Raw genomic sequence first — 27,457 nt, 5'->3', positions numbered from 1 at the left:
GTTTATTCTTTGCCTCAGTGACATTACCTAAGCTATTGCATATTTGCAGTTCAAACAATGCAATCCTCCACTCCAGCTTGCTTAGATCTATTGAAGGAAAGTAGTTTGATTTCGATGCAGACGAACATTCTTCTAAAGTTAGGGTGTACAACACCCATATAAACCTCAATTAATGCAGTGGAGTGCATGCTGCTTGTTTTTATGCAATCGTCATGAGGACCATTAGACATAGATGTCGATAGAGATATGAATTTAAGCCTTGGTAGCGTCGAAAATTGTAGAACACATGGTTCGTGTCAGTAAAGTAATAACAAGAGTCTTCTGGTAGTCTTAAATCGCTGAAGGGATCAAAGCAGTAGATGGTATTCTGTGTGCAATCCAGTGAGTCCCATATTCTCCTGCAACATCTAAACCGACAATCCCGCATTCTTTGGATTTTCACTTAGTCTTTGGCAACGTATCCCACACAAACAAATCGCGAAATCTTGGGATCTTGAATTTTCTGATCAGTTGAAGCAGGTCTATGTTTTTAAGTGGTCCGTTTGGTAGTATCTCTATGAGCTTTCTTTCTTTATGAACAGCGTAAGTCCTTTCCTGTTCAGTTTTAAATATGGTCCCTGACCAATAGTCATGGCCTCCACTGTCATATTATGTCTATTAAGCCTCCTGCAGTAGCGGCTCCTCCTCCCAATGTAGCAGTGGCCAGAAACCTACCAAATGCAAAAATTAGAAACAAATTATTCCACTAGATGTCTTAGGTACTGGCAGAACCCTTGGCGTTTTAACTTGTCTTCCCCCCCCCCCCCCCTCCCCCCTTAATACCTCAAGGCACCTTTCGATACTGGCACTGCTGCTGATTCAGTGGAATTTGTTGAACATCGCATAAGTTTTTTCTTCCTCTTCAGCATACAATGAGCTGCATTCATAATTTGTCTGAAACTTATTCCTACACTCAGTTGAAGTTTTGCACACATTGTTTTACTTACTGTGAATTGTGACGGTACGTCACAGAAATAGACATTTTTATCGGTTGTAAACCGTAGTTAACGTATTTTATGAATATAATTAGTATATAAGATGCACTTAATGTTCTTGAAACAACTGATATGCAGCGATAATTTAAGAGTAGCATCTTTATTTAATGTCTATGGAAATAAAAAAGGATCGAAAGAGACGCGATTGTACGGCCGAGGAGGAAGGACGTACTTATGGTACACACACTGTTTTGTTTCTCGATACAGAAGGCAGCCATTGAGTGGCTACACATATTTTATGTAAGTTATTCGTTATTCTCCTAAAATAAACTAATTATTATTATCACAAAATGAATTTCTTTGCAATAGTTGTCACCTCAAATGCGCGCTGTGGCTAATTATTTCTAATAAGCATTTTTTCAGTAATTTGCGCTGCGGGAGGCTCATCTTCCGATGCAGCCTCTGGTCGGCCAATACGCGCCGAACTACTATTTTTCAGTGTTAACAGTAACTGTAAATGCGAGAGACTTCGTTGTAAGAACCTTTCTAAATTGCAAAAGATAATTGATTTACAGGAAAATTAAAGAGACCTTTGGAGATAAGAGAACCATTTGTATGAACATCAAGAGCTCAGATGGAATCCCAGTTCTAAGCAAAGACGGGAAAGCAGAAAGGTGGAAGGAGTATATAGAGGGTCTATACAAGGGCGATGTACTTGAGGACAATATTATGGAAATGGAAGAAGATGTAGATGAAGATGAAATGGGAGATACGATACTGCGTGAAGAGTTTGACAGAGCACTGAAAGACCTGAGTCGAAACAAGGCCCCCGGAGTAGACAACATTCCATTGGAACTACTGACGGCCTTGGGAGAGCCAGTCCTGACAAAACTCTACCATCTGGTGTGCAAGATGTATGAAACAGGCGAAATACCCTCAGACTTAAAGAAGAATATAATAATTCCAATCCCAAAGAAAGCAGGTGTTGACAGATGTGAAAATTACCGAACAATCAGTTTAATAAGCCACAGCTGCAAAATACTAACACGAATTCTTTACAGACGAATGGAAAAACTAGTAGAAGCCGACCTCGGGGAAGATCAGTTTGGGTTCCGTAGAAATACTGGAACACGTGAGGCAATACTGACCTTACGACTTATCTTAGAAGAAAGATTAAGGAAAGGCAAACCTACGTTTCTAGCATTTGTAGACTTAGAGAAAGCTTTTGACAATGTTGACTGGTATACTCTCTTTCAAATTCTGAAGGTGGCAGGGGTAAAATACAGGGAGCGAAAGGCTATTTACAATTTGTACAGAAAGCAGATGGCAATTATAAGAGTCGAGGGACATGAAAGGGAAGCAGTGGTTGGGAAGGGAGTAAGACAGGGTTGTAGCCTCTCCCCGATGTTATTCAATCTGTATATTGAGCAAGCAGTAAAGGAAACAAAAGAAAAATTCGGAGTAGGTATTAAAATCCATGGAGAAGAAATAAAAACTTTGAGGTTCGCGATGACATTGTAATTCTGTCAGAGACAGCAATGGACTTGGAAGAGCAGTTGAACGGAATGGATGGTGTCTTGAAAGGAGGATATAAGATGAACATCAACAAAAGCAAAACGAGGATAATGGAATGTAGTCGAATTAAGTCGGGTGATGTTGAGGGTATTAGATTAGGAAATGAGTCACTTAAAGTAGTAAAGGAGTTTTGCTATTTGGGGAGCAAAATAACTGATGATGGTCGAAGTAGAGAGGATATAAAATATAGACCGGCAATGGCAAGGAAAGCATTTGTGAGGAAGAGAAATGTGTTAACATCGAGTATAGATTTAAGTGTCAGGACGTCGTTTCTGAAAGTAATTTATGGAGTGTAGTGGAAGTGAAACATGGACGATAAATAGTTTGGACAAGAAGAGAATAGAAGCTTTCGAAATGTGGTGCTACAGAAGAATGCTGAAGATTAGATGGGTAGATCACATAACTAATGAGGAAGTATTGAATAGGATTGGGGAGAAGAGAAGTTTGTGGCACAACTTGACTAGAAGAAGGGATCGGTTGGTAGGACATATTCTGAGGCATCAAGGGATCACCAGTTTACTATTGGAGGGCAGCGTGGAGGGTAAAAATCGTAGAGGGAGACCAAGAGACGAATACACTAAACAGATTCAGAAGGATGTAGGTTGCAGTAGGTACTGGGAGATGAAGAAGCTTGCACAGGATAGAGTAGCATGGAGAGCTGCATCAAACCAGTCTCAGGACTGAAGACCACAACAACAACAACAATTGATTTACGTTAAAATCATTTTTTTTAAATTATACAGATTCCATGAGTTCAGTAAGTTTTATCTTGGCTGCTCCAAGGCAACAATCGAAATTCTCTCGAGCCTTGCTTTGCAATCAATAAATAGAAATTAACAAAATTACATTCAATTCAGTTAACGGCAACTATATTTTAGTCATCACGTGCAAAATCTAAAGTTGGTACATGAATAACAGCGGCCCTTCAAGAACCCGTTTTATATTTGCTTATGCACGTAAGTAAAAGTGATGAGAAAAGATAATATCCATAAGAGAAAGAGTCATGCTCTAATAAAAGAAAAATTCATGGTGATAAATTAAGAATAAAAATAAAATACATGTATAATTTTTTATATATATATACACAACGTAAGCCGGCCGTAGTGGCCTAGCGGTTCTAGGCGCTACACTCTGGAACCGCGCTACCGCTACGGTCGCAGGTTCGAATCCTGCCTCGGGCATGGATGTGTGTGTTGTCCTTAGGTTAGTTAGGTTTAAGTAGTTCTAAGTTCTAGGGGACTGATGACCTCCGAAATTAAGTCCCATAGTGCTCAGAGCCATTTGAACCATTTTTGAACATAACTTAACAAATGGCACCGACCTCACAGAATGCAGTAATATGTTGTCCTATACCAATGTCCATTCTTCAACATATTTGCTTGGATTTATCATACAATATTTGGTCTGCAATTCAGTGATCTTTATTTGTGGTATACGGAATTATGTGCCTCTTGCATGCATCATTTAGAGTATTAATTACTTTATTATCATGAGCTAGATGCTTTTTGGGCTTAGTACCAGGTCCACAGATGATATCCAGGGGTATGAACTTCAACAGGTAGTTTATTGAGAATACCCCTGCTTCTCTGCTGATACATTTCCTAGCACTCCTGTCATGTTACTGTGTGAGATGAGGTATGCTTGTCCTATTATGTAGCAAATTGCAAGCGTTCGCCCAGCTGTCAGAACTTTTCTACAATTCCTCTATGTAAAAACTCCCTTGCGAATTCTTCAACATCGCTGTTTATTAACATGTCAGTTCATGGAAACTGTATACATCTCTTGTGACCAGTTTTGCAAGTAATACTTCGCAAATGCAGCTTTGTATTTCGAAATACACACCAATTATTCTCGTCAATAATTTGCGGTAGAATATTTGTATGACCCTTGAAGATTAAAGTGCATCCACATCTGGTTTCTCATTGTCCTATTCAACTGTTCAAAAATACTAGCCTTCAAATGGGAGAACGTTGACTAGTGGTTTATTACACATAATAAACACCGATTTGAAATGCTATTGTAAAATTCATCTCTACGACCGGTTCAGAGGTTGTCAGGTCACAGAGTTTTTCCAGTCTGCAACAGCTGTTCAAACAGCTATGTAACATCCTTCTCTGGCTTTACCTTCACAGACAGAGCCTACACGAATTTTGAATGTGTGTCTACTGAATGAGCATTATAATTTACTTGCAACCTTTATTTGATAATGAGTATTCTCACATATCTATGAGATCAGCCTGTGATAAATCACCCAGTCCTTGTACTATTACATGTATGCTGGAGAATGTCTTGTGCACTGGCCTGTGGAGCTCAGTAACAACTGTCTCCATAAGTACTAAATGCTACATCTTTCTTGGAGGCCTGAGACGACTGATATGATTTCGTTCATCTGAACTGTATTCCCTGCAGTAGAAGAAACCCAGGTGTTCTTTCAAATTCATCATTCCGAACTTGCATTGCTTTCTTGGTTAAATGTGTAGGGAGATTACCAAATTTATATGATTTCCTTTTGGTGACCCTGCACATTTTGACTTACGCATAATCACTGTGATGGATGGTGAAATGGTAATAGCACATCCTCCCTCTTCTTCTTCTTTCCTACCTCCATCCATAGTGTTACTGGTTTAAACGTTTCCGAGAGAGACTGATCTCGTTACAGCTGTCCTAATTTTAACAACTGCAAGTTCTGTTGAATAGCATTATGTTCTTCAATAACTTAACACTGTATCACTGACATGCTGTTATATGATATACAACGTACATGCTCTCTGAGACTACTAGGGGCTATTGCAGTGCAACTTCCTTAGATATTGGCTGGATAAAACTAAGGACAGCGATTGTTTCCATGGAACAACTTTGAAATCTCCGTTGACACATAGCATAGTCGATGTCAGTCACCTTGGATAATATTACCTTGATGTCATTAAATGGAGGATATTCAAATGCCACCACTGGGTAGAATTCCTGGATTGATATCATGCTGACACTGAGATGCTAACTGCCAATGGTGTTTAAACTGTAGGTTTGATTGAAGAGCATTATTTCCATGCAAGGTGGTTGTTGAGTGCAACCTCGTCTACAAATAAAAGAATTATTGGTTAAGCATATTTGTTTTTGCGCCTACATAACCTATTCATCACAATCGGTGCTAATGCTTAAAATGTCTCATGGCAGGGAGCCTTGATGTATGTCTCTACATCTTTACACTTTGATGGTCCCCACACAAGTGGGTGAACTACTTATCAATTGCTGTGAGTGTATACTATTTGCTAATTTTTTTAAAGAAAACGAATACTCTACCTATACTATCGGCTCATCATGATTAAAATGTATACAGTTATAATTATATTTGATGTTAAATGCAGAGCGATCATGCTCATTGTCAATTTATTTATCGCTAGCACAATTGTTGATGTTACAGAGCTAATTACTCATAGTATGCACGAGTAGCTATTTTTTTAAGACACTGAAGTGTCCTAGCCAGTGTGTGTATACTGTGAAGTGGCTTCCTGAGGACACAGTGGCATCTGTTACCTAGAAGTGATGATGGCATGTGCTGAGTGCTGAATATTGCAACATGTGGTTGACAAGCATATCAGAGTGAAAGCTAGCACATTCACACTGCATGCAGTGCATGCCATATGCTTAGCACCATATTGGCATAACATTCAAAGTTGCTATTATTATTAAATTATCACTAGCATTTCACTGTGCAACGACAGTCAGTCATATCTATCAGTTAGCACATCCTATATCAGTGTGTTCATCAATAAGTCTTTCAAATATTTAGAGACAGTTCAAATGTTGGCATTTTATAAACTGCAAGTGTGTGTATGCTGTTATTAATTGATTGGGTTGAAAATGAAAGATAAATAAATAAAAACATGTTTGTAGGACATATCTATTTCCAGTGACAATTTTACAGCATTCCTTCTGATTACTATAAACACCTGTGTACTGTTTCTACTCCTGTCATGTGTGGATTACGTGCATTTCCTGTTCCAGTTGCAGATCTACTTTCACTGTAATAATAGCACAAGAACCAAAAGTATAATGTCATATACACCTCATAATAATTATTACAGATCGATGAATATTTACTGTAATTGCCATGAGGGTCTTTTTACGTAATGTATTTCTGTTGTATTGTCATTACCGCTTCTTGTGTGGAGAAAGAGTGCACAGACATTTTGAAAAGGGTATACATTTCCAGCATATGAAGAATGTTGTGCTGGTAGACCGATTAAGGCAATCCATCGACTTACCAATCTGCTGAAATGCCGTTATTTGTTGAACAATATACCTTTTGTCTATAGTCATACACTCCTCCATTATCATGCATTTCAATTCTTGATGCAGACAGCTATGACTACATTTATCTGATAGATATTTACAACAAATAGACTTGTTAAGGCCTTCCTTTCCCAAAACAAGCGTCTCATCAATTCAACAAGTCAGATTTAGACTTACATACAGAAAATGAAGAAATGAGAGTGCTAGGATATGTGTTTATAAATATCATACTTATTAAGTCATTCTTGTGGTAGCACAATCACAAGAATGACTTTGTCAGCTCACAGCTTCTCTACAGTAGAACAGCAGCAAAACAACATTACATGCACATTAATTCTGCAATCAATCAATGGGGGAGCAGGAGGATGAGGTTGCGGGTCGTGGAGATAATGTGGCTGGGGATTGGGGCAGTTGCCTTGACAGGGCAGTAATACAATGATGTCAGAATTCCAGAAGTGATTATATCATGCCTTTGGGGATATGATTATGCCAGAATTCCTGGGGCAATAATGAAACAGTCCTGGTGAATGTGTATGGATACGATGATGTCAGCATTCCAGGAATGTTGATGCCTGAAAAGTGCTGACCTCAGCCTTTGTGACCTCAGTGCTCAGTGATGCTCTACTATCTAGATTATGCCTTTGAGATCAAAGGTTCAATTCAGTATTGCAGTGGCCTGGATGGAGACCCTTTCGTTTGGGATGCTAGAGTTTGGAGTGTGGTGAAGCAGGTTGGTCAGCATGCTGGGCACTAATGGTACAACATTAACAGAACACAAATTTATTACTTTAACGTCTACAATCGTGTATTCCTCTGTGGTGGCGTCCAAACCAACAGCAGTGCATTGCATGGCCTTGGAACGTGCTTACACTGTCTCATCAGTCTTTGAAGGACGTTACCCCAGCAACATCCATTACGTGAACTTGGTGTCTGGCAGGGGCAGGTCTCACTGACGGCCAGTGTACATTGTAGAGTACGTGTTTCTGCCCATGATAGCGACTGTGTATTAACAGAGCACTCTCATTGACATTGAAGGGGTGTGTTGGGTAACCTCTCGGCAATTCTGCACGGTGTGGAGACGGACAACAGCGTCACCCTCCCACCAAGGAAGGCCAGGGATGTCAGTGACAGCTCACAGCTACTAGTTTGGGCAGCAGGGATTACTCCCAAATACTGGAACAAGTGGATGAGGTATCAAATACCATCAGTTTGGCGCAGAAAGCCAGAGGCAGAAGTATCCAAGTCTTCTCATCGGTGGTTGTAACGTCTGCAGCTCACAGCGACCAATTACAGCAGATCAAACAAGCAGCAGCCGTTTCGAAGTGGGAAGTCATCTTGGAGAATGGTGGCACCACATCGCCGGCTCAGCCTCATTGCTGGTGTATTGCAGCGTAATTTCTTGGAAGGCTCGAAGGCTCGGGAGCCTGGTATTTGTTACTGTTCATCTGAGACAATGACGTTCTGCTTGGTTGGCGATGACCAAATATGGTTTATTTCGCAAGAATGGCTTTTAGGGCTTCAGCCATATCAGCAGGCTGATAGGTGTCCTTGTGAAACTTTTGCTGTCTCTTATGGAATCAAACTGTGCAGTTAGAATGACATTAAGTCTTCTCCTCACTGAGGTCATGTCGCTGAGTCAACGATTCAGGCCTCTCGCTCACATGCAATGAGACAATATCATCCAGGTTTTCTACGCTGTTCTCAATGTCAGGTCTCTGGCTACTTGCCATTCTGATTGCATGGGCACTGGACTGGCTTGCCCTGGCTTGGTGCTGGATGAAGGGGACTTTGAGAAAATTTTGCACTTGTCCTTAGTACATTCCTGCAGTGTAACGCTTCCATCTCCTTTCAAAAATTCGTTCCAATTACTTTTAGATTGCTCTGAAGCGATCTCATGATATGCATGTTTCATAATTACACTCTTCACAATTTTATGTTATTTAAATGTTTGAAAAATTTATTCAAAAAGTTTTTTCTTCTCTTCACAATCTTATATTTTGTCTGTTGAGTCCTATTTCTTAACACAAATTTACATTTTTGCCTTATGTTACGCTATTTTACTATGTTACTATATTTTTGGGCAAGTATTTGGTGGATTGATGATTCCAGTGGAGTATTAACTTTGTCTCAAGCAAAAGCAGAATGCACAAACCGTTAGTAGAATCGTGGGAACACTGTTGGTGGAACTGCTTATTGTCATGACGTACTGTTCTTTAACTGTATAGTTCAGAATATTTTGGAACATTTGTTCAGCCAAACTTCATGCTGTTTGTGATGCTATCAGCTCATCTAGTGAGTGCAATAGGTCGGAATTTATGGTGTTGTTGAGGAATAGGCGAGTGACACTTCTCGCGGTTTTTCCGCCCAATATAAAGTACACTATGAGAACTGGATCGTGGTTGAGCCCATGGTAGAAGCTGGAAGATGAAATTTTCTCTTGCTACATCACATGCTGTGCCATTTATTATTACCCTGCTGTTTTGTAGTTCTATTTTGGTCATGCCAATTGGTTTTCCATTTTCCAATTTCTAGTGAGAAAACCAACTAAATCCAGTGTGATAACACTGTCTGGAATTTGGTTGTGAGGCAAGCACTTCCCATTGACTCTTTGGTATTGCTGTTTTCCTTAGTAATAATTCTACCTCAGATGCCTGTATGTTAGTCTGTATAGCTCTGGCTGGACAAATCATCATGCTTTCTCTTGTACATCCTTGCAAGTTTGCCAATGATGGAGGTTGTAAACTTCCCTAGTAGTTTTTGAGTTTCTTCTAGTATACCCTCTAGGTTTCATACGTCTTCACTGTCTGCTGCGCCAAATACGGTTTTCAGTAACTTCCCTCTTGCATACAACCATCCTCTTTTCCTTCGTGATGACCGTCTATGTTACTATTTCCGTCAACTGGTTTGGATGTGTCCTCTCTCTCTCTCTCTCATATGAGAGTCTTAGCTCGTGATACTCGTTTTCCATTTCCTTCAAACATTCTCTTCCTGCACTTCCTCATGTAATATCGTAAATATCTCCCATAACCTGCACCGGTCACTTCGTACTTCCCATATTTCAAAGCTTTATCTTAATATTCGCCAATGACTAGTTAATCTATCCAGAATTGGGCAGCTGCTTCAAACTGTACTGGATACTCCTCCTTTGAGTAAGTGAAGTGTTATCAGGATTACAATAAACTTGCTGTATGTCCATGGTGGTATGACAGCTAAGACAAATTAAAGTTTCACCAGTTCTTTCCCTTTTGAGAAAATGTGTGTACATGTAAAGAAAAAGAAAATAAACTGTACCCTACTCAATACAGTTTCTGGACTCTGTCCTACATTATACATCAATAAATACATGGCAACACTTAAAGATAACGAATTTACGACAAACTCTAAACCAATATAAAAAAATTTACCAAAATTACTTATCTCGCGATCTGAGTGCTTAAGGCATACTGCACGATCCCGATAGTCATTAGATACCGTTTTCCTAACGTTTTTGAACGCCTTTTTCGAGACTGTTGCAATTATTGGAACCTATTGTAAAGCATTAGTAGCTCCTTTGAGTGGTTTAACTGTAATAATGTCAACAACAGAGCTTGCGCTTGTCAACTACAAATTAACATTTGCAGTTAGATCATTTCAATGAATTGTTACAAGCTGTAATGCACAGTTAAAAATTGTTTGGTTTTGTCTTTTGGTTTATATGAGTTGGCTAATGATGCCCACTGATCACCTTTGTATTATGGTAGTTTTCCTATGTGTTTCTCTGTCTGTTTCTGGCCCTCTAAAGCTTCTGTATTGGCCCTTTTTACTTTTGGCCACACTCCACAGAGACGTTTTGCAAACTCGTTCACTGACACACAGTTAACTTCAAGCATGGATTTTGTCATTTCAAAAGAAGATGGCGTTTTTCTGCTGTATACAAGCTTGTATGGTGATAGATTGGTACTGGAGTGAACTTTAGAATTGTTTGCTGAATTTATGAATCCTAGGTATTTGTCCCAATTATCATATTGGCTATCAGCGTAGTGGTTCAACATTTTGGAAATCGTCCTGTGAACCCTTTTTGTTTATCCATTTGCTTGTGCATGAAGAGATTTGTTCTTGCAAATGCACAGCATTACATCTAAGACCAAATTTGTACCCTTGGTCTGTTATTGTGGTCTCCAGTACTCCAGACTTAAGGATCCAATGATTTATTATGGCTTGTGTTACTGTGTTAATTTCTTTGTATGGGATTGCTATCATTTCAGTGTATCCGAAAAAGTGATCTATTATTGTTAATATGTAGACATTCCCTGCAGGAATTCTATAAAATAGTCATAAGACATCCAGTCCAATAATTTCAAATGGTTTTTCGCCTTGGTAGTTTTTGCAATGGAACTTTTTGGTGGCTAAGATCAGATCTTTGTGCACATGGTACATAGTTTTTCACGTGCCTATCCTTTTACCGTTTCCTAGTTTTCCACAGGTTTTTCAGCAACTTTCATATCCACATTTTTGCGACTGCCATGACTTGCTAGCCATGTGGTCGCGTATTTGTTGCAAAGCTTCATCCCTGGACACTATTGGAACTACAATCTATTTACCACGAATTTTCTTGACCTGCATAGTCAACCATCATGCATCACGAACTGCAGTTTGAATGCTTGATATCTTATGTGATTTGCTTCTGCCATTCAGTTACATTTTTACCTACTGTTTACAGTACTCTAATTTTTCTGTTCATTATGCCCATATTTGTGTGGTTCTTTCCTGGTTTATGAACTACTTTGTAGTAACATTCACTCAGTTGAGTGCCCATCACGTTAATCTGCCAGAAAGATTCTTTAATCTTAAGAACAATTTTAGTGATGGGTGATCTGCTACCCCTTTGAACTTTTGGCCATACACACAACACCAAAAGTGTGTAATACCATAAATCACTGCTAGCATATTCTTTTCTGTCTTGTTGAGTTGTCTACATGCATAAGCCACAGGATATTCTTTGAAATCTGAATTCTGACTGAGATTATACCCAAGTGTGCTATTACTAGTATCATAAAAAAGATGAATTCTTTTTCGAAATCTGTGAATATCAGTACTGGATCTGATGTCAACCTTTTGTTCAGCATCTCAAATGCTGTTTGCAATCTGTTGCCCACTCGAATTTTACACCATTTTGCAACAACTGGTTCAATGGTAAAGTAAATTTTGCAAAATCTTTATTGAACTTCCTGTAATGACAGTATAGAGCTAAGAATGACTGAAGCTGTTTGGTTGTTTGTTGTGTTATGAAGTCACAGACCTCCAAAATTAATTAGGTATTAGTTTTTAAGTCTTCTGCACTAACTACATGGCCAAGGTACTTATCTGTTGTTTGTGCAAAATCTCATTTATACAAACTGAGCATCAAATATGCTGACTGTAGTCTGTTGCATACTTCTTCCAAATGCTTGACATGTTCTTCTAACTATCGGAAAATGTGATGATGTCATCTAAGTACATCATACTTTTTTTTAGCACTATCCTATAGTCTCTGAAATGTTGCTGGTGTATTTTTAAGTGCACATGATATTCTGCAATAATGGTAATGACCTGATGGTGTTGCAAAGACAGTTTTTAGCCTATGTTCTGGAATTACTTGCAGTTGATTATACCCATTGCTTAGATCCATTGTTGAGAAGCATATGCATTGACCCAGATTGTCCAATGGCTCCATAACACTGGAAATAAGATATGTGTCAGTGATAGCTTTGGTATTTAAGTATTTATAATCGTAAAAGAATCTGTAGTTCTTAGTATAATCCAGAAATTTCTTTTGGAAAATGACAGTATTTGAACTCCATGAAATAACACTACGTTCTATTATTCCTTGTGCCAGTTGCTGGTCAACGTATTCTTCCATCAATAGCTATAGACACTTGTGTACTGTACCTTGTATGGTTTCCTAAAGACTGGAGCATTGTTACCTATGTGTATATGATGTTGTGTAACAGACACCGCCAGTAAAGGGCCATTTGTGCTAAACAAATCTACAAACCGTATTAACAAAACTTCCATCACTTGTCAATTACTTCCCTGCAAATAGTTCACTTTCTTACATAATGCAGATGCACTCATTGTTTGCTTGTGGATCTATTTGTCACATAATGTATTAATATCTTTTTCATTTTCAACATCTAAACAGGCAGTTATCAAGCGCTTTGGAAGACTGACCTCATCCCTAGACTAACAGGAATCATAAACTCTCTATTTCTGTTACTCATCTGTATCACACATCTGCACACAAAACAATGCATTTTATCTAACTCTTCGTTACTTTGTAGTCTTTCTGCCACAAACAAAACTTCTTGTAACGCATCAGTATCTACAGGAATCGAAATCAACATTCCTATGTATGTTAACATGGAAACCAATATTTAGCTTGCATGTGCACAGTTTAGTTGGCAACATCTTCGTGATAGGTGTCCCTTGAAACATTCTTTCTCTTGCAGTTGTTGTTTCTAGAGAAAAAAATGTCCAGTGATTTCAGTTATACACCATGAAAGATCAATTTTGGCATGATGTTTATCAATAAAGTCTAGTATGAGTATTGCAGAACAACTTCCACCAACATTCTTCAGTACTTATATGTATCCTCGAAAACGCTTAGCTGCAATGCTAAAGTCAAGTAGTGTTGTTCCTAATGACTTCACGTTGTTGTCATTTACGACACATAACCTGTATCATGGAAACAAGTCTCTTCTTGCCTAAGACATCCAGAGATATTACTGTGTGTACCTGTACCTACTAAAAACTTACGTCCCTTGCCCTGCACTAAGCCTAAGAAACAGCATTCCGTCTCTGCGTATGTGTGTGCAGTGCTCCTTTCTACTGGGAATGCCTTCTGACAGGTGATTCATTCCCGTTTGTGTGTAAAAGATCGATTTTTTGGTGATGTTTCCCTCGTTTCTTATTCTTACTCTTTTGTGCCTTATGATCAACTCGACCACGGTCATAACAATCACGCTGGTGACATCGCTTCTGCAGATGACTCTTACATCCACATCTGTAACACCTTACTTCAGAAGTAAAGGCCCGGTAGGAGTCAGGATGGAGAATCTGAGCCATGTTTTCAGCTTCACACAAGGTAACTGCATCACCGTATGTTCGTTTGTATCAGATCATATGTCTATGCATCAATCATCCAGATCCTATCCGAAAAAGATTCCACGACTTCTGCAATAAACTACTCAGTTTTTCTCTAAAAAGTCTCACACTGTTTTCCTTCAGGTAGTGCTGATACAAAACATAATCGGCTCTTGGAACGTTCTTGCCTTGCTAAATATCTCATGATACTTACCTATGCTTTAGCTTGACCCATTAACTATAAGTGAGCCATATACAAACATGTTTCATTCAGCCAACTGTCCAATTCGGCAGTAGCTAATACACCTTTATTGAATACGGTAATCTATTCATTGGTTTTACAGAAAAAGGTGTTATTTAATTTACTGTTGGCGGATCTAGAGGAGTGGAGCGTGCACTTAATACGATCTTCGCTTCTCCTGACTAATTGCAACTACTGTACCGCAGCTTGTCAGGTTTCAATTTGCTTATGTAGGCCTTCAGTTTCCTGCTCATACGCTTTTACTCGCTCTATCAAAGTGGTGAAAGTTGCACCCATAATAGCAGCATGCGCATACACCACTTTTCGGATTCTACTGCTGCTGTTACACAAGAAAGATATGGGAAAACTACGCTTACAGTGCACTCGGCAATACAACAAATGAATCCTTATGGGTAGTCCAAAGTTACTGTGAGCAGTCCTGCGCCAAGAGTCTAAACTTTCTACAACTGTCACATGTAGCTGGTACTGATTTAGTGCGTGGAAGTTCAAGATCTGATAAGTTACAAAAGTTGCACCTCACTGGCTCTAAATACATTTCTCTGGCATTTCATCTAAATAAAGAGAAATCTGCAGGTTCCTGAGATTTAGCAGACGACATTTTGAGTGCGAAATTAATGTTCCTACGATTCTACATGGACACAAACAACAACACAGTGAGAAAGATCAACAGAAATATGCTTCACTCACTGCACAGCATTGCGTAGGGATGGAGGTCCAAACGGTGATGATGCTGTAGACGTCGTTCTGGTATGGTGGCAGCAGCCGACTTACACTTATGACGCTAATTTGTAGGGTGCTGGATTGAGATTCCTACTGCTGTCGAGATGACGGAGCATATAGTGTCGTGGAGCAAGACGGTTGGCGCGCTGGTCGGTACTGATACAACATTAATGACACAAGAATTTAGTACTTTAAAGTTATAATCGTATATTCTTCTCTGTGGCGGCGAGCAGGCCAGTGGCAAGGGAGCGTATGGCCTCAGAAAGTGTTTACGCTGTCTCAAAAATCTCTGGAGGTCGTCATCCCGGTGGCACCCATTCGTGTAAACATGGTGCTGGGCGGAAGGCAGTGTAGCCCGCACAGCAGGCTTTACTACCCAGATCAGCGTCGGCATATTACAAGAGCACTCTCGTAGGCGTCGAAGGGATGTGTTCGAGTACTTTCTCAGCAACTCGGATTGCGACATTGGGCGTTAACTTGGCTTGTCTTGGCTTGATGTTGGCTAAGAGGACTCTAAGAAAATTTTACATTTGGCCATAATACATTTCTGCTGTCTAACAGTATTGCGAAATTTCCTCAGTTAACAATAGCAAATTATTTCAGAAAGTGTATGTGTGTCTGCATTGAATCATGTCTCAAGAGCAGACAGATCACAATCTTATATTATCGTTCTAGGGCTTTATTTAATAGCAAAGAGGGATCTTTAATCAGGGAAAATTTATGTGGAACCTAATGGCCATTACTGCTGGATATGGGCGTTTAAACTTCGCAGACTTCATACAGTCTCTCAGTACCCTGAAGATTGGTTTGATCAGTTCATTGCTTTATTTCACGTGGTCCTGTTGCCTCTTGTATGCCCTTGCCTCTTCTGACTACAGAAATGATTTACCAAGTTTAATGGTGATGAAATGGTCCATTTCGTCCTATACAACGTATTGTTCCACGGAGTTTCTAGGAACCATTTATTGGCAGACCAGATTAATTATCTTCACTTTAACACGTATGACATCGGCTGACAGCATCGATTTTGCCAACGAAACACGGCTAATCTTGTAATTGCTCATACAACATCAATCAGTGCTCTGCAGCAAACCAGCTATACGGTTCCGCAGAACTTACGGACGAAACATAAAAAGTAACATACCATATCAACTACCCGAGTGTGATGTCAGAGATTTCATGGTGGCAGAGAGCTCACGGTGGCCATAGCGTCAAATTAGGCTGTTCCCGCAACACGGGGCAAGTTGCAGGGACCGGAAAAGACAGTGTATATAAATCAGCGAGCAGTTACGGTGGACTGTGGCCGTACTCTTCATTACAACATGGCCTGGCGCAAGATCTGGACGATTTCACACGGAGAGAAAACATCTGGAAACTGGCAGAAGGCCGAAGCATGACGAGTGTAGCCCGGGAGTTCGGTACTGCTCACAGAATTGTTTCACGTGCATAGAGAGCGTTCCGGACCACAGGCACTGTTGCCCCATGGAGAGGAATTCATCGGCCACAAATTACAAGAGCAGATGACCACTGCATTATGCAACTGGGAAGAATGAACTCACTCAAAGAGTGGGTGCAATTGCAATCACATTTAACAGGACTGCAAGGCACGCAGTCTCGTGGTTTACAGTGCCCGACGACCAGTATGTCGTTTTCAATTGACACCCGCATAACAGCGGCACGGTCTGCGACGGTGCCACGAGCATAGGAACTAGATCAACGGGAAGTTTGGTCACGTGCCCTTCTCGGATGAGAAGAGATTCACTGCGAGCAGAGAATCTGGGCCACCTTCGTCTGGTGAGAGGTGGGACCATATAATTCACCCAAGAACATTGTCGAACATGATCGTTCTGGTGTTTTGGCTTGGAGAGGCATAATAATTCAAGGGCGTGCTGACATCGAGATCTTTAAAAACGGTAAGCTTGCAGGTGATCGTTATCGTGACCCCCCCCCCATGAGCGTATTTCCAGGGGTGCATTCGGCACTGACTTCCTTTCCTTTCATGGGTGACAGTGGGCGATCGTATCGAACAGCAGAGGTGGAGTAATTCTTGGAAGGAGAGCATTTTCGACGAATGAACTGGCATGCCCGTTCCCCCGGCTTAAAGAGTCAGATGCGGCGCGGAGGCGTTTTGCGGCACTTCCACATCATGCACCGACGACTGTCTAGCAGCTGTCAACCAATCAGGTGAAGGAACTCCTTACTAACCTTATGACTAACAGGTGAGCAGGTTCTAGAGCATACATTTTCAACCGTTGTGTTCACACAGCCTATTAAGAATAATGTCTCGCCTTGAAGGGGGTAGGACGTCAAACGGGACGACTTGGAGCAGGAGAGACACCACAGGAATTTTCAGTTTCCACTGTCTATACTTTTAAAAATAAATTCATAAAACTTTGTCAGAATGACCAGAAAGGATTCAGGATTTACCCTTGTAGTGGTGGAAGTTCAATAATATAAGAAAATAATTTTTTTTTTACATTTGTATTTCACCTTTTGTTCACTTACCATCGGCTGCATTTGTTGCTGTAGGTACACTTTTCTTCATAAGTAAGGGAGATTCTTCGATGAATTTTGCACAGCATACAAACCATACTTACAGGTGTATGAAACTCCAGAATTTTCAAAATATATTAAAAACTGTGGTAAAAATTGAGATAATTAACTATAAAATTTGAGTTTTTTCTGAACATGAAGTTTAAAATGTAACAGCACATTCATTTTTTCATAAATTAAATAATTTCTAGAGTTTCATACACCTGTAAGTATGGTTTGAATGCTGTGCAAAATTCATCGAAGAATCTCTCTTACTTACGAAGAAACGTGTACCTATAGCAACAAACGCAGCCAATAGAAGTGAAAAAAATGATGAACTTTCACATGTAAAAAAAAAATATTTTGTAATTTTTTGGAACTTCCACTGCTATGATTGTGAATCCTGAATCCTTCCTGATCATGCCGACAAAGTTTTATGAATGTATTCGTAGAAGTATAGACAGTGGGAATTAAAATGTCGTGTGGTGTCTCTCCTGCCCCAAGACGGCCCGTTTGACGTCCTGCCCCCCTTAATAACGTCCAGGGGACCATCACTAATCGTCGTGACTTTAGTGTAATTGTTGGCTGTGAATAAAAGTGTTCAACTCGCTGAGTATTTCTTTCGTTAGCTACTGTACTATACTAAGCAGTCCTTTCTACGTATGGTCTAAGTTCCATCAAGCTATGTTACCTGGTAGTGACACATCATGCGAAAGTGACTTTCGTCCTTAAGACTTGCAGATCAGCGTACTTTCAAAAGACTCTCACGCCCGACCACTTTATTGCTAAACCGGCACCCCAAACAGTCACCACACGGTCACCAACTGGTTTCTGACACCTCCTCTATAAATATCACTGTCTAAAGTCGAAACTGAGGACACACACAAAACCCACACACTTCAGGCTTCCATTGGAACAAATGGAATTTATTGCTTTTTATAAAACCTGGACAAGTCTGTTTCGTCGTTGTCAAATAGTACTTCCACATAGCTGGTTTCACAACGTACTGATATAAGCCTGCCCCTCGCTCATTAACTCACACCACCAAGCCTTTCAACATATGCACTGGAAGCACACTTTCAAATTCTTCCAGTTTTCTATAGCAGAACAACTCTTTGATCTCTGAGTATCCCTCACTCCCAGCAAATGGAAACATATGGTTCCACAGACCTTTCAAAGTCTCATACATCTGTGATGTATATACGCATACTGAAGCGACGAATGAAAAATTGTACCAACGCTGGGATTCAAACCTGGTTTCCTGCTCACTAGGCAGAATGTTGTTCGATTTCAGGGAGAAATATCACTGGGCTGAGGCAAGAATAGGAATTTGGATTGAGAAGTTACCCGTGCTAGGGTAGTCCCTGCACTTATGCAAAGCTACTGTGCCAGGGTGATGTAGTGATTACCACATCTGCCTATTGAGCAGGAAACACAGGTTCGAATCCTGGCTTTTGCATAAATTTTCATTTGTCGTTTCAGTCTGCATATATACACTTACTCCTAGCTTCATAATGCAACACTTTTAAAACCTCTGCTCGAGCCCGCAGCGACCACAGCTACCGTCCTACGCTCACTAGGGTTTCTGCCTGACACGTGATTTCTCGAGCAACAAAACAGCACTACGAAATTATTTCAACAATCAGGCTCGAGAGAAAATTGTAGATATTTCAATTAGCTATTTCCCGATGATGCTTTAGTACTTGCTGTAAGGTGCTGCTTCCTGTCAAGACATTTGCTAAAAGGCCGTTCGGAAATAGTGGCCATCCGGCGGAAGCCACTCGCCTTTTAAAACAGCATGGTCGGTCCAGATTACCACCCAGTTAGCTGGATTAAGAGAAGGCCGGTCCAAATTATTTCCAGACTGGTGTGTAGAAGTCATTCCCTGTAAATCGGGAAACCGCTTCTGGCATACATAGTGGCGAACAACACTAACCAATGGGCACTGCCTGAAAATGATATAGTACAGTGGCTACAGAGTAAGTTGGTATTTTCATATTAATAAATCATTGCAAGACTTGAAAAAACAGGTAAACAGAAAAAATACACTATAAGAATAAAAACGATGCACCATGAAGGAATTATCTCAATTGGGCGGACATCAGTGGATGTGATATGCATATACAGACAAATAAATGATTACAATTTAAGAAAAAATTTTGATTTGTTCAAGGGAAAGAGCTTCACAAACTCAGTAAATCAGTAACGCACTGGTCCTCCTATGGCCTTCATGCAAGCACTTCCTCGGCTTGGCATTGATTGACAGGGTCCTTCGATGTCTTCCTGAGCGATATCGTTCCAGATTCTAACTGGCGTGTTAGCTCATCAAAATGCCGAGCTGTTTGGAAGGCCGTGCCCATAATGCTCCAAACATTCTCAACTGGGGAAAGATCTGTGCACGTGGCTGTCCAAGGTACGGTTTGGCAAGCATGAAGATAACCAGTATAAACTCTCGCCGTATGGTCAGACAACCAGGAGTGATAACCTGGGGTGCCATTTCTTTTCACAGGTGGGCGTCTTTTTCATCCGGTACATCCTTACAGCACAGCGGTAGGTCACGACATTCTAATCTCCGTTCATGACAAGCCATCTTCGGCTTACATTTCAGCAAGGTAGTGCCCACCTGCACATGATGAGAGTTTCTCTAACTTGTCTTCGTGCTTGCCAAATCCTACTTTGGCCAGTAAGGTCTTCGGATCTCTCTCCAACTGAGAACGTTTGGAAAATTCTGGGTATGGTCCTCCAACCAGATAGGGATCTTTACGATCTATCGCGCCAATTGAACAGAATTTGGTACGATATCCATCAGGAAGACATCCAACAAATCTGTCAGTCAGTGCCAAGCTGAATAACTGCTTGCGTAAGGACCATAGGTGGACCAACACATTAGTAACTTCGTCAACTTGTGAAACTCTTACTCTTAAATAAATCATCCAAATTTTCTGAAAAAAATTGGAAATTTGTGGTAAGGTCTTATGGGATCAAACTACTGAGGTCATTGGTCCCTAAGCCTACACGCTACCTGTTGTTTGTTGTTGTGGTCTTCAGTCCTGAGACTGGTTTGATGCAGCTCTCCATGCTACTCTATCCTGTGCAAGCTCCTTCATCTCCCAGTACCTACTGCAACCTACATCCTTCTGAATCTGTTTAGTGTATTCATCTATTGGTCTCCCTCTACGATTTTTACCCTCCACGCTGCCCTCCAATAGTAGACTGGTGATCCCTTGATGCCTCAGAATATGTCCTACCAACCGATCCCTTCTTCTAGTCAAGTTGTGCCACAAACTTCTCTTCTCCCCAATCCTATTCAATACTTCCTCATTAGTTATGTGATCTACCCATCTAATCTTCAGCATTCTTCTGTAGCACCACATTTGGAAAGCTTCTATTCTCTTCTTGTCCAGACTATTTATCGTCCATGTTTCACTTCCACTACACTCCATAAATTACTTTCAGAAACGACGTCCTGACACTTAAATCTATACTCGATGTTAACACATTTCTCTTCCTCACAAATGCTTTCCTTGCCATTGCCAGTCTACATTTTATATCCTCTCTACTTCGACCATCATCAGTTATTTTGCTCCCCAAAAAGCAAAACCCCTTTACTACTTTAAGTGTCTCATTTCCTAGTCTAATTCCCTCAGCATCACCCGACTTAATTCGACTACGTTCCATTATCCTCGTTTTGCTTATGTTGATGTTCATCTTATATCCTCCTTTCAAGACCCCGTCCATTCCGTTCAACTGCTCTTCCAAGTCCTTTGCTGTCTCTGACAGAATTACAATTTCACCAGCAAACCTCAAGGTTTTTATTTCTTCTCCATGGACTTTAATACCAACTCCGAATTTTTCTTTTATTTCCTTCACTGCTTGCTCAATATACAGATTGAATAACATCGGGGAGAGGCTACAACCCTTGTCTCACTCTCTTCCCAACCACTGCTTCCCTTTGATGTCCCTTGACTCTTATAACTGCCATCTGGTTTCTGTATAAATTATAAACAGCTTTTCGCTCCCTGTATTGTACCCCTGCCACCTTCAGAATTTGAAAGAGAGTATTCCAATCAACATTGTCAAAAGCTTTCTCTAAGTCTACAAATGCTAGAAACGTAGGTATGCCTTTCCTTAATCTAGCTTCTAAGATAGTCGTAGGGTCAGTATTGCCTCACGTGTTCCGATATTTCTACGGAATCCAAACTGATCTTCCCCGAGGTCGGCTTCTACTAGTTTTTCCATTCGTCTGTAAAGAATTCGCGTTAGTATTTTGCAGCTGTGACTTATTAAACTGATAGTTCGGTAATTTTCACATCTGTCAACACCTGCTTTCTTTGGAATTGGAATTATTATATTCTTCTTGAAGTCTGAGGGTATTTCGCCTGTTTCATACATCTTGCTCACCAGATGGTAGAGTTTTGTCAGGACTGGCTCTCCCAAGGCTGTCAGTAGTTCTAATGGAATGTTGTCTACTCCCGGGGCTTTGTTTTGACTCAGGTCTTTCATTGCTCTGTCAAACTCTTCACGTAGTATCATATCTCCCATTTCATCCTCATCTACATCCTCTTCCATTTCCAAAATATTGTCCTCAAGTACATCGCCCTTGTATAGACCCTCTATATACTCCTTCCAACTTTCTGCTTTCCCTTCTTTGCTTACAACTGGGTTTCCATCTGAGCTCTTGATATTCATACAAGTGGTTCTCTTTTCTCCAAAGGTCTCTTTAATTTTCCTGTAGGCAGTATCTATCTTACCCCTAGTGAGATAAGCCTCTACATCCTTACATTTGTTCTCTAGCCATCCCTGCTTAGCCATTTTGCACTCCCTGACGGTCTCATTTTTGAAACGTTTGTATTCCTTTTTGTCTGCTTCATTTACTGCATTTTTATATTTTCTCCTTTCATCAATTAAATTCAATATTTCTTCTGTTACCCAAGGATTTCTATTAGCCCTCGTCTTTTTACCTAATTGATCCTCTGCTGCCTTCACTAATTCATCCCTCAAAGCTACCCATTCTTCTTCTACTGTATTTCTTTCCCCCATTCTTGTCAATTGTTCCCTTATGCTCTCCCTGAAACTCTCTACAACCTCTGCTTCTTTCAGTTTATCCAGGTCGTATATCCTTAAATTCCCACCTTCTTGCAATTTCTTCAGTTTTAATCTACAGTTCATAACCAATAGATTGTGGTCAGAGTCCACATCTGCACCTGGAAATGTCTTCCAGTTTAAAACCTGGTTCCTAAATCTCTGTCTTATCATTAAATAATCTATCTGAAACCTGTCAGTATCTCCAGGCTTCTTCCATGTATACAATCTTCTTTTATGATTCTTGAACCAAGTGTTAGCTATGATTAAGTTGTGGTCTGTGCAAAATTCTACCAGGCGGCTTCCCCTTTCGTTTCTTAGCGCCAATCTATATTCACCTACTACGTTTCCTTCTCTCCCTTTTCTTACTGACGAATTCCAATCACCCATGACTATTAAATTTTCGTCTCCCTTCACTATCTGAATAATTTCTTTTATTTCATCATACATTTCTTCAATTTCTTCGTCATCTGCAGAGCTAGTTGGCATATAAACTTGTACTACTGTAGGCGTGGGCTTCGCATCTATCTTGGCCACAATAATGCGTTCGCTATGCTGTTTGTAGTAGCTTACCCGCATTCCTATTTTTCTATTCATTATTAAACCTACTCCTGCATTACCCCTATTTGATTTTGTATTTATAACCCTGTACTCACCTGACCATAAGTCTTGTTCCTCCTGCCACCGAACTTCACTAATTCCTACTATATCTAACTATAACCTATCCATTTCCCTTTTTAAATTTTCGAACCTACCTGCCCGATTAAGGGATCTGACATTCCATGCTCCGATCCGTAGAACGCCAATTTTCTTTCTGCTGATAACGACATCCTCTTGAGTAGTCCCCGCCCGGACATCCGAATGGGGGACTACTTTACCTCCAGAATATTTTACCCAAGAGGACGCCATCATCATTTAACCATATAGTAAAGCTGCATGCCCTCGGGAAAAATTACGGCTGTAGTTTCCCCTTGCTTTCAGCCGTTCGCAGTGCCAGCACAGCAAGGCCGTTTTGGTTAGTGTTGCGACGCCAGATCAGTCAATCATCCAGACTGTTGCCCCTGCAACTACTGAAAACGCTGCTGCCCCTCTTCAGGAACCACACGTTTGTCAGGCCTCTCAACACAGATACCCCTCCGTTGAGGTTGCACCTACGGTTCGGCTATCTGTTTCGCTGAGGCACGCAAGCGTCCCCACCAACGGCAAGGCCCATGGTTCACGGGGGGTGGGGGGGGGGTGGGGGGGGACGAGAGAGGACTCGAACCTCCGACGGGGGAAAATTTTCTGGAATTGTAATCATTTGTTTGTCTGTACATGTAAGTCACATAAGTCACATCTACGAATTTCCGTCTAATTCGGATAATTCCTTCATTGTACGTCGTTTTTTTTTGTCATTAAATATACTAGTATAGATTGGGATCTAGATCCACTGCAGGCGCGTATCCACTGAGCCACTTCATTTCCGTTTTGCTTTTTAAACCGCCACCACTAGGAGAGAGTGCTATGTTATTTCCGTATCCCAGGTTGCTCTTTGGTTGGCGCCAGCTTTAGTCTCGGTTTGTTGTTTGTAATCACAGTGAAACAGACCACCTCACTGATCGCTTTACTTGTGACTGCTTATGGTAATGATACATTAAATGTAAAGCAGTGCGACTCACCTTTTCTCAGCCCCAGGTTTCGCAGATATGCGAAGAAGTTCTGGGGCCGTCCTTCAAATTCTGGTCGCGTGAGCACCTCGCATATGAGGCTCCTGGTGGAAACGATGACGGTCAGGTTGCCGCCTAGACGAAGGCCCACCACGGGCGATTTGTACTTCTGGGCGAGGTATGTGAACGCCTGGTGCTGCGATCCAAGTTTCTTGTTCAGCTGGCGGACGCCCTGGTGGTTGCCCACCAGTGGAAACCACGTCGGACCTAAGGAGACCCCAGTAATACGTGTATAAAGGTGTCCAATAGCAAATGAATGTTAGTGCCTCAGTGAAATATTTGCTGAATCGTTCATCAATTAATACTTTCTAGCTAACCTATCTTTCACCTTATACAGTTATTTTGTAGAAAGTACGTGTGCCCATGCACATTCGAGCCAAAATACACATGCAACCACAGATGTCACTACCGCCTATGTTCGACGTCAACATGCAATAACCACACTCAGACGGCAGGTGGCAGCACTAACAATGGTGGGTATATACCCTGAACAGCCAAAGAAATTGTTACACCTCCCTAATACACTACTGGCCATTAAAACTGCTACACCCGAAGATGACGTGCTACAGACGCGAAATTTAACCGACAGGAAGAAGATGGTGTGATATGCAAATGATTAGCTTTTCAGAGCATTCACACAAGGTTGGCGCCGGTGGCGATACCTACAACCTGTTGACATGTGGAAAGTTTCCAACCGATTTCTCATGCACAAACAGCAGTTGACCGGCGTTGCCTGGTGAAGCGTTGTTGTGATGCCTCGTGTAAGGAGGAGAAATGCATACCATCACGTTTCCGACTTTGATAAAGGTCGGATTGTAGCCTATCGCGATTGCGGTTTATCGTATCGCAACATTGTTGGTAGCGTTGGTCAAGATCCACTGATTGTTAGCAGAATATGGAGTCGGTGGGTTCAGGAGCGTAATACGGAACGCCGTGCTGGAGCCCAAAGGCCTCCTATCACTACCAGTCGAGATGACAGGCATCTTATCCGCAGCCACGTCTCGATCCCTGAGTCAACAGATGAGGACGTCTGCAAGACAACAACCATCTGCACGAACAGTTCGACGACGTTTGCAGCAGCATGGACTATCAGCTCGGGGACCGTGGTAGCGGTTACTCTTGACGCTGCATCACAGACAGGAGCGCCAGCGATGGTGTAGTCAACGACGAACCTAGGTGCACGAATGGTAAAACGTCATTTTTTCGGATGAGGCCAGGTTCTGTTTACAGCATCATGATGGTCGCATCCGTGTTTGGCGACATCGCGGTGAACGCACATTGGAAGCGTGTATTCGTCATCGCCATACTGGCATATCACCCAACATGATGGTATCGGGTGCCATTGGTTACACGTCTCGGTCACCTCTTGTTCGCATTGACGGCACTTTGAACAGTGGACGTTACATTTCTGATGTCTTACGACCCGTGGCTCTACCCTTCATTCGATCCCTGCGAAACCCTACATTTCAGGAGGATAATTCACGACCGCATGTTTCAGGTCCTGTACGGGCCTTTCTGGATACAGAAAATGTTCGACTGCCGCCCTGGCCAGCACATTCTCCAGATCTCTCACCAATTGAAAACGTCTGTTCAATGGTGGCCGAGCAACTGGCTCATCACAATACGCCGGTCATTACTCTTGATGAATTGTGGTATAGTGTTGAAGCTGCATGGGCAGCAGTACCTGTACACGCCATCCAAGCTCTGTTTGACTCAATTCCCAGGCGTATCAAGGTCTTTATTACGGCCAGAGGTGGTTATTCTGGGTACTTATTTCTCAGGATCTATGCACCCAAATTGCGTGAAAATGTAATCACATGTCAGTTCTAGTATAATATATTTGTCCAATGAATACCCGTTTATCATCTGCATTTCTTTTTAGTGTAGCAATTTTAATGGCCAGTAGTGTAGCTTTTAGGGCCCCTGTGAGCAGCCAGAAGTGCCCCAACACGACGTGGCATGGACTCGACTAATATCTGAAGTAGAGCTGGAGAGAACGGATGCCTTGAATCCTGCAGGGCTGTCCATAAATCCGGAAGAGAACGAGGGGGTGGAGAGATTTTCTGAACAAAACAGAGCAAGGCACCCCATATACTCTCAATGATATTTATGTCTGGGGAGTTAGGTGGCTAGCGGAAGTGTTTAAACTCAGAAGAGTGTTCCTGGAGCCACTCTGTAGCAAATCTGGACGTGTGATTGGCATTGTCCTGCTGGAATTGCACAAGTCTGTCGGAGTGCATGATGGACATGAATGGATGCAGGTGATCAGACACGAGTAGTGGAACAATGTATGTTTCTGTGCATATTGTTTGTGTTGTAAGTAGGTTGTTTATGTTTTCTTATTGGCAACGTTACGTAGCGCTCTATATGAAAATCACTGGCTGTGTTGTGTGCAGTCTGTGGCTAGTTTGCATTGTTGTCTGCCATTGTAGTGTTGGGCAGCGGCAGCTGGATGTGAACAGCGCGTAGCGTTGCGCAGTTGGAGGTGAGCCGCCAGCAGTGGTGGATGTGGGGAGAGAGATGGCGGAGTTTTGAAATTTGTCATGAACTGCTATATATATTATGACTATTAAGGTAAATACATTGTTTGTTCTCTATTAATATCTTTCATTTGCTAACTATCCCTATCAGTAGTTAGTGCCTTCCGTAGTTTGAATCTTTTATTTAGCTGGCAGTAGTGGTGCTCGCTGTATTGCAGTAATTCGAGTAATGAAGATTTTTGTGAGGTAAGTGATTTCTGAAAGGTGTAGTTTAATGTTACTCAGGGCCATTCTTTTGCAGGGATCTTTGGTAGTCAGATTGCGTTGCGCTAAAAATATTGCGTGTCACTTTAGTGAATGTTTGAGTACGTTCAGTTTTGCTCAGCTGTTTGAAAAGCAAATAGTGTAAGAGGTTTATCAGCACAGTCGTGTATAATTTGTTCTAAGGGGACGTTTCACATGACGACCCTTAGCCAAGGATATCTCACTGGAATCTTCTGATTTTTTCTTGTAGTTTGTGTATTTAGTGTAGCTTTTGTTTATTGCTAGCGCGTAATTATAGAGAGAATTTCCTTGGTAGTTGTGGTTTTTCATTGTTGCACAGTAAAACAGTTGTGGCATGCATGTAGATTTGCACCAAGTATTTCGCAGCTGCAATTAACTAGATATTATTTTCAGTGCTACGTTAATGTGTTCTCTTATTTTTGCTCTTCAAATTGTGTTTTTCTGTGT

The 27,457-nt window shown here is 41.2% G+C and overlaps 1 protein-coding gene across 1 annotated transcript in view; it reads right to left on the bottom strand.

The window, feature by feature from the left end:
- Positions 1-27,457, bottom strand: part of LOC126188612 (methyl farnesoate epoxidase-like) — a 143,592-nt gene that overhangs the window by 90,898 nt on the left and 25,237 nt on the right. The window contains exon 2 of the mRNA XM_049930214.1: positions 24,198-24,452. Coding sequence (XP_049786171.1) covers positions 24,198-24,452 — 255 coding nt within the window. The remainder of the gene's footprint in view (positions 1-24,197; positions 24,453-27,457) is intronic.

The sequence above is a fragment of the Schistocerca cancellata genome, chromosome 5, assembly GCF_023864275.1.
Source record: "Schistocerca cancellata isolate TAMUIC-IGC-003103 chromosome 5, iqSchCanc2.1, whole genome shotgun sequence".
NCBI classification, from domain to species: domain Eukaryota; kingdom Metazoa; phylum Arthropoda; class Insecta; order Orthoptera; family Acrididae; genus Schistocerca; species Schistocerca cancellata.
The sequence above is the reverse complement of the archived record's forward strand: the minus strand, read 5'-3'. Positions and strand labels throughout refer to the sequence as shown.